The sequence below is a fragment of the Crinia signifera genome, chromosome 3, assembly GCF_055691185.1.
Source record: "Crinia signifera chromosome 3, ASM5569118v1, whole genome shotgun sequence".
NCBI lineage: Eukaryota > Metazoa > Chordata > Amphibia > Anura > Myobatrachidae > Crinia > Crinia signifera.
In genome coordinates this window covers 275,453,105-275,471,750 of record NC_139219.1, presented here as the reverse complement: position 1 = coordinate 275,471,750, position 18,646 = coordinate 275,453,105, and the positions used below count along the sequence as shown (strand labels likewise).

Here is an 18,646-nt window from a genome sequence, read left to right as displayed (position 1 = left end):
TCGCACGTGTCCATATTACCAGCAGCCATTTAACCTAGGGCAGGGGTGTCCAAACTTTTTGCGATGAGGGCCAGATTTGGTGAAGTGTAAATGTGTGGGGGCCAACCATTCAGCCTGACATTCTTTTAATCATTAATCACATCAGAATGGTCCCCCACTCTGCCTCTTCACTGTATTTCCCCCACTCTGTCCCCCAGCCTGCCCCTCCTTCACTGTATGTTCCCCACTCTGCACCCATTCACTCTGTCCCCCAGCCTGCCCCCCTTCTCTTAATGTCATCAGTGCCTCCATTCATTGTATGTCCCCAAGCCTGACCCTCCTTCACTGTATGTCCCCCAGCCTGCCCCTGCTCCCCCTTCTCTGAATGGCCATCACTGCCTCCATTCTCTGTATGTCCCCCAGCCTGACCCTCCTTCACTGCATGTCCCCCACTCTGCCCCCTCCCTTCTCTGTATGTTTCCCAGCCCCTTGTGTGAGCCAGAGGAAGGAGAGGCAAAGCAGGCACTGCAAGGACAGGAGATGCTTGGGCTCCCGCTGCTGCCCTCCTCCGTTCTGCATGTTACGGGAGCAAGCTTCCCCCTTGCTGCTCCCCTCCCCAAACACTGCTGTCACTGTGATTGTGGAGTAGGGGGATATACGATTGCAGCAGCAGGGGTAGGATGCCAAACACATCTGACTGTTTCGGCCAGCACCTCCTCACTGCAGCAGACAGCAAGGTAAAGGTGCGCTCACCGGGGCCCCACCTTTAGTGTCCTGTGCTGTGCTTCCCACATCTGATGCTCTGCCCGCTTCCAGCTGGAGGCTGCGGGCCGCTTGAAATGACAGCACGGGCCGCAATTGGCCCCCGGGCCTGACTTTGGACATGCCTGACCTAGGGTAATCTGCATTAGTGGGAGCGGTCAGTAATACCAATGGACTACTTAATTTATATTGAAATGGGATTGTTTGGTCGACCTTAAGTTGGTCGACAGGGGTCTAGGTCGACACATGCATTAGGTCGACATGGGTTATGTCGGCAATCAAAAGGTTAACATGGGTTTATTGACCCGAATGTCGACATGGACACAATTCTAAGTGTACCAATGCACTGGACACACTATTTAATTCTCTCACCATGCCCTAGTGGATGGTAGGGCATGAAATACTGCCTTCCTGTATGTTGACCCAACAGTGTTGACTTAATGACTGTCAACCATCTTATGGTCGACTATTCGACCATATCCTGTTCTATTTCGGCTAAACCTAACTAGGCAAAATTCCAAATGTATTTTTAATATAGGTTGAACTCGATGGGCAAACGTCTTTTATTTTATTTTTTTCAACCTCACTAACTATGTAACCTACAAATGTGTTTTGTTTGGAGGGTGGGAGGAAACCAGCGCACTCTGACATCTGTGCACATACACAGAGATAATTGAAATAGTGACCCGAGTGCTGTGTGGCAGCATTGCCAGATACTGTGCCACCATGCAGGCTTGTATAATCTGCATTATTTTATTAGTTAGCAGGATAGTGGTAAGCGCCATCCTATTCACCGTCCCCGCTTATTCCAATGTTCTTAACTTTTCTTCATGAAATCACTTTATTTTTGGTTTCCTTTAGGGACACCCTAACAGCCTCCATCATATCATGGCTGCCACTAACGTTCAGATGTCCATCATTCGTAGCGGTGCTCCTGGCCCCCCTCTGCACATTGGCGCTTCTCATCTCCCAAGAGGTAATATACATTTGATTGATAGCAATTGTTATTTACAGATCAGTAGTCGTTCTGCCATTAAATATCATATATTAGGCTAAATTAAAGGAACTGAAATAAAACCTTGAATGGTTTGACATTTTGGAGGCATGCTGTTGTTTTTATAGGCTGTTGAAACAAACCTGTACTTTTAGTCTAATAGCAAAGGAATCTCACTGTGTGTACACACCATAGGTCTAAAGGTGCGCACAGAGAGTGAGATCTCTTTCTATTCTGTCTGAAACTGGGTTGGTTACAGTGTTCCCATTCGATTTTGACTGTTGTACAGATCTGTAATATGTTGTCTTGCCTGTTTTTCTATTCGATTTACACTACAATGGGAGCGCACATCAGTATTGAATCAGTATCAAATGTAGAAAAATCATTCAATGCCCATTCCGTTTTCTATTCGATTTTGATTTGCATTTGCTTCTATAAGCAAAATGGAATAGAAGAATAGTGCATATCTCACCATGTGTACCTTTTTATTAGGAGCTTATATGCTAACCTTTTATATGGATAAAATTATTGTGCTGTCCATATGCAAATAATCAAAAACTTGTTTTCATTGTCTGACTTGCACTAAGTAAAATAGTTTGATTGCTTCGGTTTAGTACAAAGTTTGCATCAATGTTAGCATATATAGTGTTTTGCACGGACTCCCCTCACTAAGCCTTCTGTTGTGTTATTAGGAGCTGCAGCTGCTGCTGTTATGTCCAGCTCCAAAGTGACCACTGTTCTAAGACCAGCCTCTGCTCAGTTGACCTCTGGTGCTGCAGCACAGTCAGCTCAGCACATCATCCACCAGCCTATCCAGGTAAGTCGTTCTCCGGGACATACAGATGTGTTCTCAAACGCTTACCCCTTTTGCGCCATATGGTGGGACATGCCTTGCACAATTCCCATGCTACGTATGTTTCCATCAATCTTTTGTTACTTTTACCTCAAATTTTAGTCTTTACTCATAAATGGTGTGCTAGGTTTTGTGTTGCAAATGAGTTGGTACAAAGTTGCAGGTTAAGTATGAGGCGAGGATCGCTTGTATCAGACATGCTTTGTATACTTTTTTCCTCAATCTTGCAAATAGTGTACTGTAAAAGCACTTATTTTCGCGCGGCTTCCATAATCGCGAAAATTAAAGCCGCGCAAAATATCCTCCCCCCCCCTACGGGGGTTCTATTTACATCAGGTACAGTAGCAGGTACAGTAGATAATCGCAAAATTTTCAGCTCGCGAAATTGACGATTTTGTCATTATCGCGAAATGAAGTGCTTATACAGTATTTCTGATAAGTGTGGCACAGATAAGTAGGATATTTTGATGCACAGTAAACAAGTTTGTCACAATTTACCGTAGGAAATTTTTATTTTTTTTGCATATTGTTGAATGTGTTTAGTTCTCTAATTGTTTTAACCATTTCTTGTGCAGGAGGTTTTGCACCGCAAGAGAACTTTGTTCAGGAACGGGCAGAGCTTGGCTTGACTTATACTTTAGATTACTTTAAATCCAGGTACTTGTGTATTATCACAGCGCCCACGAAATTGGCCGCAAATCACATGCAAAAATTGGATGCGATTTTGCGGCCGATTTTCGACCGATTTTTCACTTTCCGGCCGATTTGCATGCTGTTCCATCATTGCACACCCCCGATTTCCATCGTAGTGCATCGCATGCAATATAGTGGCATGTGATGCATGTGAAGCGATTCGATTTGTAATTGTACAATCACCCTGATGGGTGCTTACAATGTTAAATGCATCCCCATTGTCAACGCCACCCCCACTATCAACGCCAACCCGAAGCGTGGCGAGCGCAGCGTGCCCGCGGTATGCTTCCTTTCGACCTTTTCATACCCCCCACTATCCACGTGGGCGTGGAGTTGATTTTAGATAGTGTGGCGAGCTACCGAGCCCGAAGCGTGGCGAGCGGACGCGGAATACATGTAAAGTAATCTGCGGGGCTCGCTGCGCTCGCCACACTATCTAAAATCAACTCCATGCCGACGTGGATAGTGGGGTATGAAAAGGTCGAAGGACGCGTACCGCCGCCCCTCGCGGGCTCGCTGCGCTCGCCACGCTTGCCGTTGATAGTGGGGGTGGCGTTAACAGTGGGGGTGCATTTAACATTGCGCATTGCATGCCACTTGCTGGCATGCAATGCTATGCGATATTTAATTGTACAATCTGGCATTTTCCCGAAAATCACATCGCATACCATCGCATAGTACCTGGGGGTGTGCAAGGATGGAATAACATGCAAATCGGCAGGAAATGGCCGAAAATCGGGAAAAAAATCAGACGCAAAATCACATCGCAGATCGAATCGGCCGATTAATCGGATGCGATATCGTATGCAATTTAGATGAAATCGGGCGCCGTGATAATACACAAGTACCTAAATCCAATATTCTTTTGCATTATCTGAACTTCATAATGCTTGTCGGAATGGATCAATCCATTCCTACTTTATCCAAATCATTGTTACTCCGCTGTTAATGGCCTGGTTTCACAGCTTGTGCTGAGAACGAGACTGTAATGACCTAACATAAATCTACAGAATGTTGCGTATAGAAGTTTAACCAATCCATGCACGGTTACTGTATTTTTCTTTCTAATACCATTGTATGACCATATATGGCTTTCAAATTCTCACATTTTATTAAATTATGTTTTGCTCAGTCTCGTCCACCAATAACCACAGCAACTTCAGTGACCCCTGCTGTAGTAGCCACAGTATCAGCTACTCGAGCTCAGTCCCCAGTTATCACCACCACTCCGGCCCATGCTGCAGAACCATTGCTGAGGTAGGTGCAACATAAAATATTGCCCATTTGTGTGTGTGTATATACTGTTTAGTTATGCCATTTTTCGGGTGAGATGTACAGATCATACTGCTATAGCTATTCCAACTTCACCTCTTTACCGACCATGAACCGGGTAACACTAGATAGATAGATAGATATAGATATCTTTCTATATATATACAGTCGGGCAAAAAAGTATTTAGTCAGCCACCAATTGTGCAAGTTCTCCCACTTAAAAAGATGAGAGAGGCCTGTAATTTTCATCATAGGTATACCTCAACTATGAGAGACAAAATGAGGAAAAAAAATCCAGAAAATGACATTGTCTGATTTTTAAAGAATTTATTTGCAAATTATGGTGGAAAATAAGTATTTGGTCAATAACAAAAGTTCATCTCAGTACTTTGTTATATACCCTTTGTTGGCAATGACAGAGGTCAAACGTTTTCTGTAAGTCTTCACAAGGTTTTCACAAACTGTTGCTGGTATTTTGGCCCATTCCTCCATGCAGATCTCCTCTAGAGCAGTGATGTTTTGGGGCTGTCGCTGGGCAACACGGACTTTCAACTCCCTCCAAAGATTTTCTATGGGGTTGAGATCTGGAGACTGGCTCGGCCACTCCAGGACCTTGAAATGCTTCTTACGAAGCCACTCCTTTGTTACCCGGGCAGTGTGTTTGGGATCGTTGTCATGCTGAAAGACCCAGCCACGTTTCATCTTCAATGCCCTTGCTGATGGAAGGAGGTTTTCACTCAAAATCTGACGATACATGGCCCCATTCATTCTTTCCTTTACACGGAGCAGTCGTCCTGTTCCCTTTGCAGAAAAACAGCCCCAAAGCATGATGTTTCCACCCCCATGCTTTACAGTAGGTATGGTGTTCTTTGGATGCAACTCAGCATTCTTTCTCCTCCAAACACGACGAGTAGAGTTGTTACCAAAAAGTTCTATTTTGGTTTCATCTGACCATATGACATTCTCCCAATCCTCTTCTGGATCATCCACATGCTCTCTAGCAAACTTCAGACGGGCCTGCACATGTACTGCCTTTAGCAGGGGGACACGTCTGGCACTGCAGGATTTGAGTCCCTGGCGGCGTAGTGTGTTACTGATGGTAGCCTTTGTTACTTTGGTCCCAGCTCTCAGCAGGTCATTCACTAGGTCCCCCCGTGTGGTTCTGGGATTTTTGATCACCGTTCTTGTTATCATTTTGACCCCACGGGGTGAGATCTTGCGGGGAGCCCCAGATCGAGGGAGATTATCAGTGGTCTTGTATGCCTTCCATTTCCTAATAATTGCTCCCACAGTTGATTTCTTCACACCAAGCTGCTTACCTATTGCAGATTCAGTCTTCCCAGCCTGGTGCAGGTCTACAATTTTGTTTCTGGTGTCCTTTGACAGCTCTTTGCTCTTGGCCATAGTGGAGTTTGGAGTGTGACTGTTTGAAGTGTTGGACAGGTGTCTTTTATATAGATAAAGAGTTCAAACAGGTGTCATTAATACAGGTAACGAGTGGAGGACAGAGGAGCCTCTTACAGAAGAAGTTACAGGTCTGTGAGAGCAAGAAATCTTGCTTGTTTGTTTTTGACCAAATACTTATTTTCCACCATAATTTGCAAATAAATTCTTTAAAAATCAGACAATGTCATTTTCTGGATTTTTTTTCCTCATTTTGTCTCTCATAGTTGAGGTATACCTATGATGAAAATTACAGGCCTCTCTCATCTTTTTAAGTGGGAGAACTTGCACAATTGGTGGCTGACTAAATACTTTTTTGCCCGACTGTATATATATATATAGATATAGATATATAGATATATATAGATATATATATATAGATATAGATATAGATATAGATAGATATAGATATAGATATATATATAGATATATATATAGATATATATAGATATATATATATTTTTGAGGCTAGAATCACTTCTGTTTTTTTTTTTTACTTTTCCCATCATGCACTGGGTTCGCGTACAGTATACTTGAAAGGGGAATACAATCCAGCTGAGATAAAAGAAAGACTCCACCTAAGTAAAGTAAAAACCACTGGGGCATCTAACAACTTCTGCCCTCACCTACTGTTGTATCCTGGTCAAAAACACAGAAGTGGTTCTAGACACCTCCATATGAACATCTCGCCTGCTGGAGTGGGAGGGGTAAAAATTTCCCTGCTAAACCCACCCCCCATATCCTCTCTAATGGATGGCTCACAACTACTGTGAGATCTCCCATGCAGCCCAGAGACGGCAGTGGTCTCTGCTGTGTTCATAAGCATGGCACCTGCAGCTGTCAAAATAGATAGTTACAGGTGTCAGAACAGTCATTTAATCTTCATGCATACATTGCCCCTGCACACCTGTCATATAACACACATGTATAAATAGCAGTATTGGCGCGTATAACGTGTGCTGATAGCACTTCTATCCTCTAATACATCTCCCTTTTTTATTTTGCTATTCATAAGAAATTTGTTTTCTTTACTCAGACCAACATTGTCAATTCAGCAACACCCACCCCCTGCAACAATCAGTATTCAGAGACCTGCTCAGGCCCGTGATGCTGGAACACGTATTACTTTGCCCACACATCCTGCATTAGGAGCTCCGAAACAGCAGCTGCATGCAATGGCACAGGTACTGTAACTTTTGGTTTTCTTTATTCCAACAGTTCTAGCAAGTTTAGGCCCTGTTATCTTTAGATCAAACTGCTCAGACAGGACACAAACACCTCCTTTTTAGAAGTATCTCTTGAGATCAAAGTGTTAACATGGGCTTTGTCTTATGGTGTGTAGCTAAATGGTGTCAGATCAGTGGCACAAAAACACGGCAGTTACTTTAAGAATGTAGCACAGTTATGAAACATTGCGGCACAGCACTGCCAGACGGAAGAGCAGTTAGATAAACTATACGGCCCCATAGAATATATTTTCAAAAGAGGCCAGAGGCAGTACAGGGAAATGGAGGTGGATTATTTAGTGGAAGGCAGGTAAAGCATTGTTTAAATTTAATATAGGAAACAAATATGAAACGAGACGGTCTGTTTTGCAGCAACTGATAAGAGAAAAAAATATTATATAAAAGAGAAGGAGATGGTAATCGCACAGGAAAGGGTAAATATGAATCAGAAAGATTAGGCCCCTCAATAGGTATCTCAATAATTTAATTCTTTATGATAGGTGAGGGTGTGCCACCACTGGACATCAAATGATTGCATAAATGATTTAGGACAGAAAGAAATGTCGCTATGTGGTGCACCGAGTAAAGAGTCTATTAAAATCTAACCTTTATTATTATTATTGGTTAAAATTATAGCGAAAATATAAAAGACACAAAACATAAATGACATACATATTCGTTAAAAAAGGATATGAATTATCCTTACAACGTGGGATCCCACACTCCTTATTTTCAATTTCCACTTATATTTTTGTATATTTTCTGTCTAGTGAATATCTTGAATTGTTTATGTATATGCGGCGGGCAGTGAACACACCTTATAAATAACCCCGTAAGTGGGGAAAGAGTTGGTATATCTTAAGGTGGGCTATTGCGATCGCAATGCCAATCAATTTTTTAGTTTGCACTTTATCAGAGTGATAGTGCTGGTTATGCCACAATTAATATTCAGGCAATATTTGAACTGTGCTTGTGCCAACGGATGTCGGTAATTGCTCAGTGTGTAGTGTTTCCACGATAGAGAGAGCGTGTTGGTAACTTCTGATTTCACATTTAATCGTGTGCACACAAAATGATCACTGTAAATTAGTCAAGTATCTCAGTAATGATATTAATATTGTCCCTGGAGTGCAACGTATCTAAAATTAAGACACGTTGTCTCACGATGTAGTAGGACTTATATCAGCGTTTTGGGAATATAATTTCAACTGACCAATACTTGTTTTTAAGAAGCGCTAGTAGTCACTCAAAGGTATCACTGATACGCTGTTTCTATATTTCATCAGGTACTAGTGTTAATTACACCTTAGTTTGCAGCGTTAATAGTGCTCATATTCAGAGGTACCAATAATCGCTCAGTGTGTAGTGTTCACACGTATTACTCAAATGAGGCAGGACTGGAAAGCGGTGATATACCGAGTATGCTGTGATCACACGTCGACTGAGTATGTCAGTAGCGGTGTTGATCACTACACATTGATGGGGAGCAGCACTGACAATGTACAATCTGCAGTCCCTGGAGCGCAGCGTGTGTGTTATGGAGGCCACACACGCACCGATGCGGGCGGTGCGATGCTGTACGATGGGGTGCGCTCTCCCACGGCACCTCATCGTACAGTACAAAAAGTATGTGCTGCACATACTTTTTGTACTAGCCTTTTCTAGCATAGCATCGCATCGCATGCACATCGTATGCACAAGGCATACGATGCGATGCTATGTGTGCTAATTAAGCCCACAACGCACGCCGGGATCGGTGCGTGTGTGGGCTCCATTAGTTACACGCTGTCTCACAATTATATAGGACTGTCTGACAGTTATAAATTCAAAATGTGCGCTCTTCAGCCAACCGGCTGTGTGTTGATGCGCTTGCTTAGTAACGTATTTATTCAACTTTGGACAGTGCCACAATGAATAATTAGGCAATGTTGAACAATGCTTGTACTGACAGATATTGGTAATTGCTCAGTGTGTAGTGTTCCCACAGTTAAAAGAGCGTGTTGGTAACTTTTTAATTTCAATTTCACGTTTAATTGTGTACACAATTATATCAGTGATGGTATTAAAGTTATCCCTGGAGTACAATGTGTCTAAATTATAGACACGTTGTCTCACGATGTAACAGGACTTATGTCGGTATTTTTAAAATATAATTTCAATTATATAATTTCAATTGATCACTTCTAGTTTTAAGAGGCACTAGTAGCCGCTCAAAGGTATCAGTGATACGCTGTTCCTATATTTCGTCAAATGCTTTGTGTTAATTACACCACAGTAAACAGCGTGAGCAGTGCACATAATCAGGGGTGCCAATAATCGCTCAGTGTGTGATATTCACACGTATCTCTCAGTGGGGCAAGACTTGAAAGTGATAATACACCAAGTATGCTGCGATCATGTGCCGACTGAATATGTCAATAGTAGCGTTTGATCACTACACATTTAACGGGAAACAGCATTAATAGCGTATACTCTGCAGTCCCTGGAGCGCGGCGTGTATAGTAGTTACACGCTGTCTCACAATTAGACAGGACTGTTTGGCAGTTACAAATTCAAAATGTGCGCCCTTCAGCCTACGGGCTGTGCGTTGTGCGCTCGCTCAGTAATATAGTTATTCAGATTTTAAGCTAGACAGATCAAAAATGTTACATTTCAATGGGGGTAAGGGAGTGGGGATAGCCCACGAAGTGTACGGTCGGCGTACGCTTCGCTAATGAGCTTCGCTGACGATACACGCCGCGCTCCAGGGACTGCAGAGTATACGCTATTAATGCTGTTTCCCGTTAAATGTGTAGTGATCAAACGCTACTATTGACATATTCAGTCGGCACATGATCGCAGCATACTTGGTGTATTATCACTTTCAAGTCTTGCCCCACTGAGAGATACGTGTGAATATCACACACTGAGCGATTATTGGCACCCCTGATTATGTGCACTGCTCACGCTGTTTACTGCGGTGTAATTAACACAAAGCATTTGACGAAATATAGGAACAGCGTATCACTGATACCTTTGAGCGGCTACTAGTGCCTCTTAAAACTAGAAGTGGTCAATTGAAATTATATTTTAAAAATACCGACATAAGTCCTGTTACATCGTGAGACAACGTGTCTATAATTTAGACACATTGTACTCCAGGGATAACTTTAATACCATCACTGATATAATTGTGTACACGATTAAACGTGAAATTGAAATTAAAAAGTTACCAACACGCTCTTCTAACTGTGGGAACACTACACACTGAGCAATTACCAATATCTGTCAGTACAAGCATTGTTCAACATTGCCTAATTATTCATTGTGGCACTGTCCAAAGTTGAATAAATACGTTACTAAGCAAGCGCATCAACACACAGCCGGTTGGCTGAAGAGCGCACATTTTGAATTTATAACTGTCAGACAGTCCTATATAATTGTGAGACAGCGTGTAACTAACACACACGCTGCGCTCCAGGGACTGCAGATTGTACATTGTCAGTGCTGCTCCCCGTCAATGTGTAGTGATCAACACCGCTACTGACATACTCAGTCGACGTGTGATCACAGCATACTCGGTATATCACCGCTTTCCAGTCCTGCCTCATTTGAGTAATACGTGTGAACACTACACACTGAGCGATTATTGGTACCTCTGAATATGAGCACTATTAACGCTGCAAACTAAGGTGTAATTAACACTAGTACCTGATGAAATATAGAAACAGCGTATCAGTGATACCTTTGAGTGACTACTAGCGCTTCTTAAAAACAAGTATTGGTCAGTTGAAATTATATTCCCAAAACGCTGATATAAGTCCTACTACATCGTGAGACAACGTGTCTTAATTTTAGATACGTTGCACTCCAGGGACAATATTAATATCATTACTGAGATACTTGACTAATTTACAGTGATCATTTTGTGTGCACACGATTAAATGTGAAATCAGAAGTTACCAACACGCTCTCTCTATCGTGGAAACACTACACACTGAGCAATTACCGACATCCGTTGGCACAAGCACAGTTCAAATATTGCCTGAATATTAATTGTGGCATAACCAGCACTATCACTCTGATAAAGTGCAAACTAAAAAATTGATTGGCATTGCGATCGCAATAGCCCACCTTAAGATATACTAACTCTTTCCCCACTTACGGGGTTATTTATAAGGTGTGTTCACTGCCCGCCGCATATACATAAACAATTCAAGATATTCACTAGACAGAAAATATACTAAAATATAAGTGGAAATTGAAAATAAGGAGTGTGGGATCCCACGTTGTAAGGATAATTCATATCCTTTTTTAACGAATATGTATGTCATTTATGTTTTGTGTCTTTTATATTTTCGCTATAATTTTAACCAATAATAATAATAATAATAAAGGTTAGATTTTAATAGACTCTTTACTCGGTGCACCACATAGCGAAAAAAATATTATGTTTATTGCCAATGATTCCTAACAAGGGTTGAAAGAAGCCAAGAAAATAGCTACAAACTAAAGCAGGACAGGCCAATCTGTGGCGCTCCAGATGTTGTGAAACTACAAATCCCAGCATGCCTTGCCACAGGTTTAACACTCCCTTACAGCAAAACTGTGGCAAGGCATGTTGGGATTTGTAGTTTGACAACATCTGGAGAGCCACAGATTGGCCAGGTCTGCTCTAAAGCTATCAAGCTTCAAAAAGTGATAGGAGCTGATTGGCTGGTTTATTTATCACTCTCTATCTGCCATGTTACAGGCTGGGTTTGACAAATAACCGGAGCTGATTGGTTGTTTATCACTCTCCACTTGATCACTTTTTGGAGCTTGATACATCTGGCCCTAAATCTAGTACACACTAATAAATTAAAGTAGGCTCACCCTACTACTACGAACACCTCCTTCCTAATTTGGGTAGCATACACCAGAGAGTAAGAGGGATATCATGTTTCATGTTCTGTTCTGAAGTGCTTTGTTTGTTTTGGCCCCCACAAACCAGTTTTCTTCCTCACACTCCATGACAGCCAATACTCTGGGTAACCTCCCATCTCTCAGCTTTAGACCGGTATTTTATGTCCTAACCCCACCCACCTTGGGTACATATGCTCCCCTCCCCTTTCCTCCCTAGTCTTTTTCTTGCCTCCAGTTAGGTATTGTTTTTTTTTTTTAGGCTTACCTCATTTTGCGCAGCTGGAAGGGGTGGCTCCCGGGGAAGAAGGCCTCCTTGAAGTGAGCGGAGGTCTGAGGCGGGTAGTTGTGGGCTTCTGCTCCTCCATCACGTTGCCTGGCTCCCGATTGTGGTGCTGGTCAGCGTGCATGCTGGCGAGTCTACCTAGTTAGTGCACACACGGGGGGGAAGGCTGGAGGATGCCAGGAAAAGGGCTGAAGTGATGCAGTGGCGGTCCCCAACCGGGTCTGCGCATGTACCCAGCCCTAATAAGGGTCAGAGGACAATACAATGGCGCTGGAGATAGCTGCTACATGTATGACAAGTGCACTGTAGGTGTACAGTTTACCTACTGCTAATATGGATCCGGATGGCAACCCTTCTCCCCCAAAGCCTTTATGTGCCTTGGAGAGGTAAGTCCTCAGAGGCACAGCTTATAAACTTTTATTTTATTATTATAGTTGGTGATAGGCTTTTCTTTTCTTGTAGTGTGTCTAAACTATCTGGGATAAAGAGCACGTGCAAGAAAAAGCACCAGTCTAAGATTTGTGAAGCATGTGATAATGTCTATTTAGCAAAAAAAGGGAATTAATGTTTGTCAGCATTGTAAGGCTGCAGAGATCCAGCCTAGTCAGATACAACAGCAGTCACTTTACACGGACAAAACCCAGAACCCCAACTATTACTGGATCATTTCCATGCGGTACATGTAAAGCATGTGAACACATGCACAAAACAACAGAAGTGGAGGACCGATACGGCAATAAAACAAAAATCAAGGATTACATTAACTGCAAGAGCCAAGGAGTCATATATTGTATCTCCTGTGACTGTGGTCCAAGATACGTGGGAATGACGTCAAGAATGTTAAAACAACGTATATTGGAGCATTTTGGGATCAATAAGAAATGCCGAACAAGACCGCAGGAAGATGAAACCACTTACAACAGTGGCCAAACACTTTCATTTCAAGCATAAAGGCAATACCAGTACCTTCAAAGCATTTGGCTTGGAGAAAATACATCTCGGAATAAGAGGAGGAGACCTCACACAGGAACTCCTCAAACGAGAAAGCCTCTGGACTTTTGAACTGGGAGCTCTGGCACCGGGAGGACTGAACGAATATATAAATTACAGTGTCTTCATCTAAATCGTAAAAACCCAAAACACCAGAACTCTTATCTAATCTATAAATACACCTTTACCTCACCTACATTACTACTCACCTCCCTGGATATCATATGCACGATTTCACTAATATGTCACCCGAACAGGTGACCTTACCAAATGACCCCTACAGATCTATCCCCCAATCACCCAATTATCACTAGATATCTTTTCCACATTTTAATTTTCCTACACTATTAAACACCACCCTCATAATTGAGGTATTCACTTTGTAACCATCACTCATTACACCATCTCCCTCCTTTTTCCCCTCTCCCCCCCCTCCCTTCTGTTTCAAGTAAATCATAACATCACTTCTTTATTAAAATGGTGACCCCAATCCATACCACTTAATTCACGTTAGTCCAAACGATACTCACAAAATCTATCAAAGATAATAAACATCATCACCAACATAGGCACCCAACACCATCACTAAACTATCGTTTCCAACACAGTATGAACACCGAGTCACAGACCGTCTCCAATGGCTATCAACAATACAAACTAAAAAACTAAAAATCAAAAAAACTAAAATTAATAACCTCTAAACGTGTTACACCACTATCTCTATAGACACTTGGTCCACACATTGTGGACAATATCATAAGAGCCCATACACTCCCATTTCGCCAAAACCAAATCTTCAGAGCCAATTTGGCAAGCCTGGAGGGGATGTCGACCACAATGATCCTAGCATATTACCCTATGGGACTAGCAAGTTATCTAGGATTCCCCACACAGCCTAATTGAGCAGTTCATATTCACCCTAATACAATCACCCCCAGTAACCATTCAAGCGCTGACTAACATATCAGCAATAGGAGAATTGAAGTTAGCATCTCCCAAAATATATTAAACAACAAGATTCACCCCAATCTGTTTATTCCAAATATACTCATCCCAATCTGTCTATTCCAAATATACCCATCCTATTACAGCAACCATCAAACCCTGGTCAAAATAAAAAATAAAATATAAAAATGCGCATCATGCATTTACCGCATTAAGTAGAAAGCAGTGCATCTCACAAGAGAATAATGAAAATAAACAAGCAGTATCCTACACTCTGAAATACCCATATGTAAATCTATAATTTACACTATATCTCTCAAACAGGTACCCAGCGTCATATCATTTCTCAGGATCTATCCATCTATTTTTTGGGATGTAATTAACAAAGAGAAGGGTATATCTCCCATACCTATCCCAGTAAACTGAAGGCTGTTTTCTTAAAATATGACACCTATTAGCAATTAGCAAGTAGCGCTACATTTAGTAATAACTTGTTTACTTTGTACTTATTATTCTCAGGCTCAATCCAAACCTCCTCACTCGAGAATTACAGTACAGAGCTAGTACGCATACCCCACGAGACCACCCCCTTAGGGAAGCCCATTACTAGAGATTTCCCTGTTTAGTGAAACTCCGTCTATGTCAGGCTGACGTCAACATGACAGACCAGCCAATTACCGCCCGACACCTCACAGGGGAGGCACCTCTAGGGGTTACTTCAGGAGACCGTATCTTCCTTACGGTACTTGATGTGATCAAGCCGTTGGAAGGCGAAACGCGCGTCATCCCCCCACTGCCCGTTGGCTCCGGCGGGACAGTGTACCTTAGACTGCCAGGCAAACAGCCGCATTACCTGAGACCTGTATTACAGCGAAGGACGTGTCACACTGAGCCTGCATGATTTTGTGACAGAGACTCGACACTGAGCACGGAGAATCTCCCTCCCTTCTCTCCACGTCAGGCACCCGTCCGTATACAGGTATCCCACCGCTCTCTCCCTGCTGTTTTACACAGGCTGCCATGCTCTATTGAACAAACATCATGGCAGTAGGTGTTATCTAACAGCAAAAGAAAAGAGCGGTGTCTTTAATCTATTTTTCACCACACTGTGAACTTGTGCCTATCCTCTCTCATTACCATAGTCCGCTGCAGGAGCAAGACTTTCCTAAAAGCAGAAGGTGGCACCTGTTCCACGTGGGCTACTTTAAAATATCCTATCCACATTTAATATTGTCATTTTTCTGACTCTTGAACTGTCATCTATATTTCTGACACTCTCTCATTGGAGATACTGCGTGGTTTATTGCATTGCAATGTCAGCATAACAGGGCAGTTCTCCCGCAGTTTCCCCAACAGCAGAAGTGCCATTACTCTATCTCTCCTGACCCTATAGCACAGAGACGGACTCTCTCATCCTGAGCCCAATGCACGTATGCAAGACTCAGAGATAACAGTAGGTCCAATCTGACTCGCTAGAAGGTAATTTTTGTGAGATCTGGATTACTTACTAATTGTGTGGCTACAACTGTTTGCAACAATCTAAATACTGAGACCTTTTTGATACAACTTATTGCAACAATCTATTAATACGGTGACCTTTTCTGATACAATAGATTGCAACAATCTATCACGTTAATCTATATAACCAATGCAAACCTTCTTGCTGGCTATTTATATGCTGATCTATACTTCTCTTGTGGCATAACAATTGACCAGACTGCTTTTTCCTTTGTGCAATGGTGTGAGCCAGGTGCTCTGCGATATAGGAACTAATTATCTAGTGGTCTGCTGCTTAGCAAGATTTTGGTCATTGGAATTTTGATAAATAGAAACGGAGCATTTTGGTGTGATATACAAAATCTATGTGTACAGTAAATCATTTTGTATCAATGTCTCATTAACCAAGAATGTAATAATGTCACGGTATATTAGTAATCCCTCACTGTTACTATAATTATATATGTGGAAAGTGACCTTTTGAGACCAGGAGCATATACTGATGTGATTTGGGATTTTTCTGACATTAGAAACTCTTAGCAGGCACTGCCTGATAGAGTACACTTTCAGAATAATTATTCCAAAAATCTGACACATCATTATAAACGCTCAGTAGCAGTCACGATCAAATATGCAGTCTAAGGAGGGAAATTTTCCCCGTTAAATGATTTAACAAAACCTTCAGACGATCCCTAGCACAAACAGCAAATAGCTTTGCTAGACTTATCACAACAACCATATATTTTGTACTGACACAGAACTGAATCTCGCCATTTGCACAGCAATTCTTATAAGCTCACTGCAAATTTAAGCACAAAACAGCAATTAGCTGCGCTGAACAAATATACAGTTCCTGTTCAGATACAAGATTGATTCTTAATTAAATTCTTGCATAGCCTAAATTTTAAAAGCTCACTGCAAAATCTAAGTGTATCCTTATCTGCACAGATTCGGATTGTCTGTTTGTTTGTTTGTTTGTGTATGTATGTCTACTTTATCTTATTTGAATACATTAAAAGTTAAGTTTTAATAGAAACAGAATACAAAGAGTGCCCCACAAAAAGAGTCTACTTTTCTCTCTTTCCAATTTTGTTTGTCAGCATTGTAAGGCTGCAGAGATCCAGCCTAGTCAGATACAACAGCTTATGGAATGGATGAAAAAATCATTTGTTACTAAGGAAGAGTTGAAAGCTGTACAGGGGTCAAAGAGATCTAGATCCCAAGCTATTTTGGATTTAAAGGATGATTCAGGTTTCCCAGTGTTGATGGATGAAGAAGAGAACTCCGGTTCAGAATTGGGTGAAATTCTGGAAGATGATAGTTCTTCTAATTTGAATATTGCGGATAGCTTTCTTAACTATGTCTATGGAGTAGAAGGAGGCTGAGGTAACTGATCAGCAGGATCCGTCATTTGAGGACAAGTTAAGAAAGAATAGTTTTGTTTTTTCCCCGTGCATAAGGTCCTTAAAGAGTTAATGACAACTCAGTGGCAGAATATGGATAAAAGTCAGTAATTTTAAGAGAATTGATTAAATGTTTCCTAGAAGTGATGAAGCATTTAATGTTTGGTGTACTGTTCCTAAAGTTGATGCGGTTGTGTCAGAAGTGGTCTCAAAAATCGACTATTTTATTGGAGGACGTGCGCATCTCAAAGATGGAATGGATAGAAAAATGGAGAGTTCTCTGAGAAAATTACATAATCAGTATCACTCAAAGCCGGGTTGGCTATGGCATCTTCTTCCAGGGTGCTGAAACTGTGGGGATCTGCCATGGCAAATGATATATGGATGAGAATTTCTAAACCAAGAGCTACCAACATTTCACGTTTTCCAGCTCACCTCGTAGGTACACAGCTGCACTGATTACTGACTGACACATTATAAATGATCCACAGGTGAGCTAATTACTTCGCTTGTGATTCTGTGAGGAGACCTGGAAAACGTTAACTGTGAGTAACTCTTGAGGACTGGAGTTGACTACCCCTGTTCTAGACAATATATCCAGTAAAATCTCAGTATAGTGATGAAAGCTATAGTATTTATGTGAAGCATTTTTGGATGTGGTGGAATACGCTGCGAAATCTAAGGCTGCAGGCATTTCCGCAAGAAGGGAAGACTTGGTCGGCAGATCTAAGCTCCAAAAATCATTTGCTTTCTTTACCTTATGAAGGGTCACTACTGTTTGGCAATAAACTCGAGTCTTTGAATCAGAGAATGTCGTGTGGTAAATCAGCCCGGTTACCTTAGGACAGAAAGCCTATCTCCTAAGCAACCGTATAGAGATGCAAGAAGTTACAGGCCAGGAAAGCAATATGGCAGATATTCTTCAGGGACAGCAAGACAGTCCTTTTGTCAACCCGTCAGGAGAGGATACCGCAGATTATGACCATTACAGGATGTCCAAAACTCTCCCCGTCAGTGGAAGATTACAAAGATTCATGACCCGGTGGAAAATTTTAACTCCAGACAAGTGGACACTGGCAGTTCTGTCAGGAGGTTACCGGCTGGAGTTCAACTTCGTTCCTGTAAAGGGAAAATGTATGCGGTCAAGATATCATTGATGGAGGAAGAAGTCAAGGCCTTATGTCAAATTATCCAAGATCTTGAAAGAAGGAAAGTGTTCTATTTCAGAATGTTTCTAGTACAAAAGCCATCAGGTGGATCTAGGACAATTCTATATCTCAGAATTCTGAAAAAAATTCATGAGTAAAAAAATTCCTCATGGAAACTTTGAAATTTTATTTTTGGATTTTGCTGGGAGTAAAAGAGCAAGATTTTATGTCCTTGATTGATTTAAGACTCCTTTTTTTTATGTTCCGGTATACA

General features: G+C 41.8%; 1 protein-coding gene across 16 annotated transcripts in view; it reads left to right on the top strand.

Annotated features, from left to right (window-relative positions):
* SAP130 (Sin3A associated protein 130) overlaps positions 1–18,646 on the top strand; it is a 59,512-nt gene that overhangs the window by 20,748 nt on the left and 20,118 nt on the right. For all 16 annotated transcript variants that reach the window (XM_083178095.1, XM_083178091.1, XM_083178092.1 and 13 more), the window contains 4 exons: positions 1,603–1,717; positions 2,428–2,552; positions 4,414–4,538; positions 7,033–7,180. In XM_083178095.1, the coding sequence (XP_083034221.1) occupies positions 1,603–1,717; positions 2,428–2,552; positions 4,414–4,538; positions 7,033–7,180 (513 nt within the window). The remainder of the gene's footprint in view (positions 1–1,602; positions 1,718–2,427; positions 2,553–4,413; positions 4,539–7,032; positions 7,181–18,646) is intronic.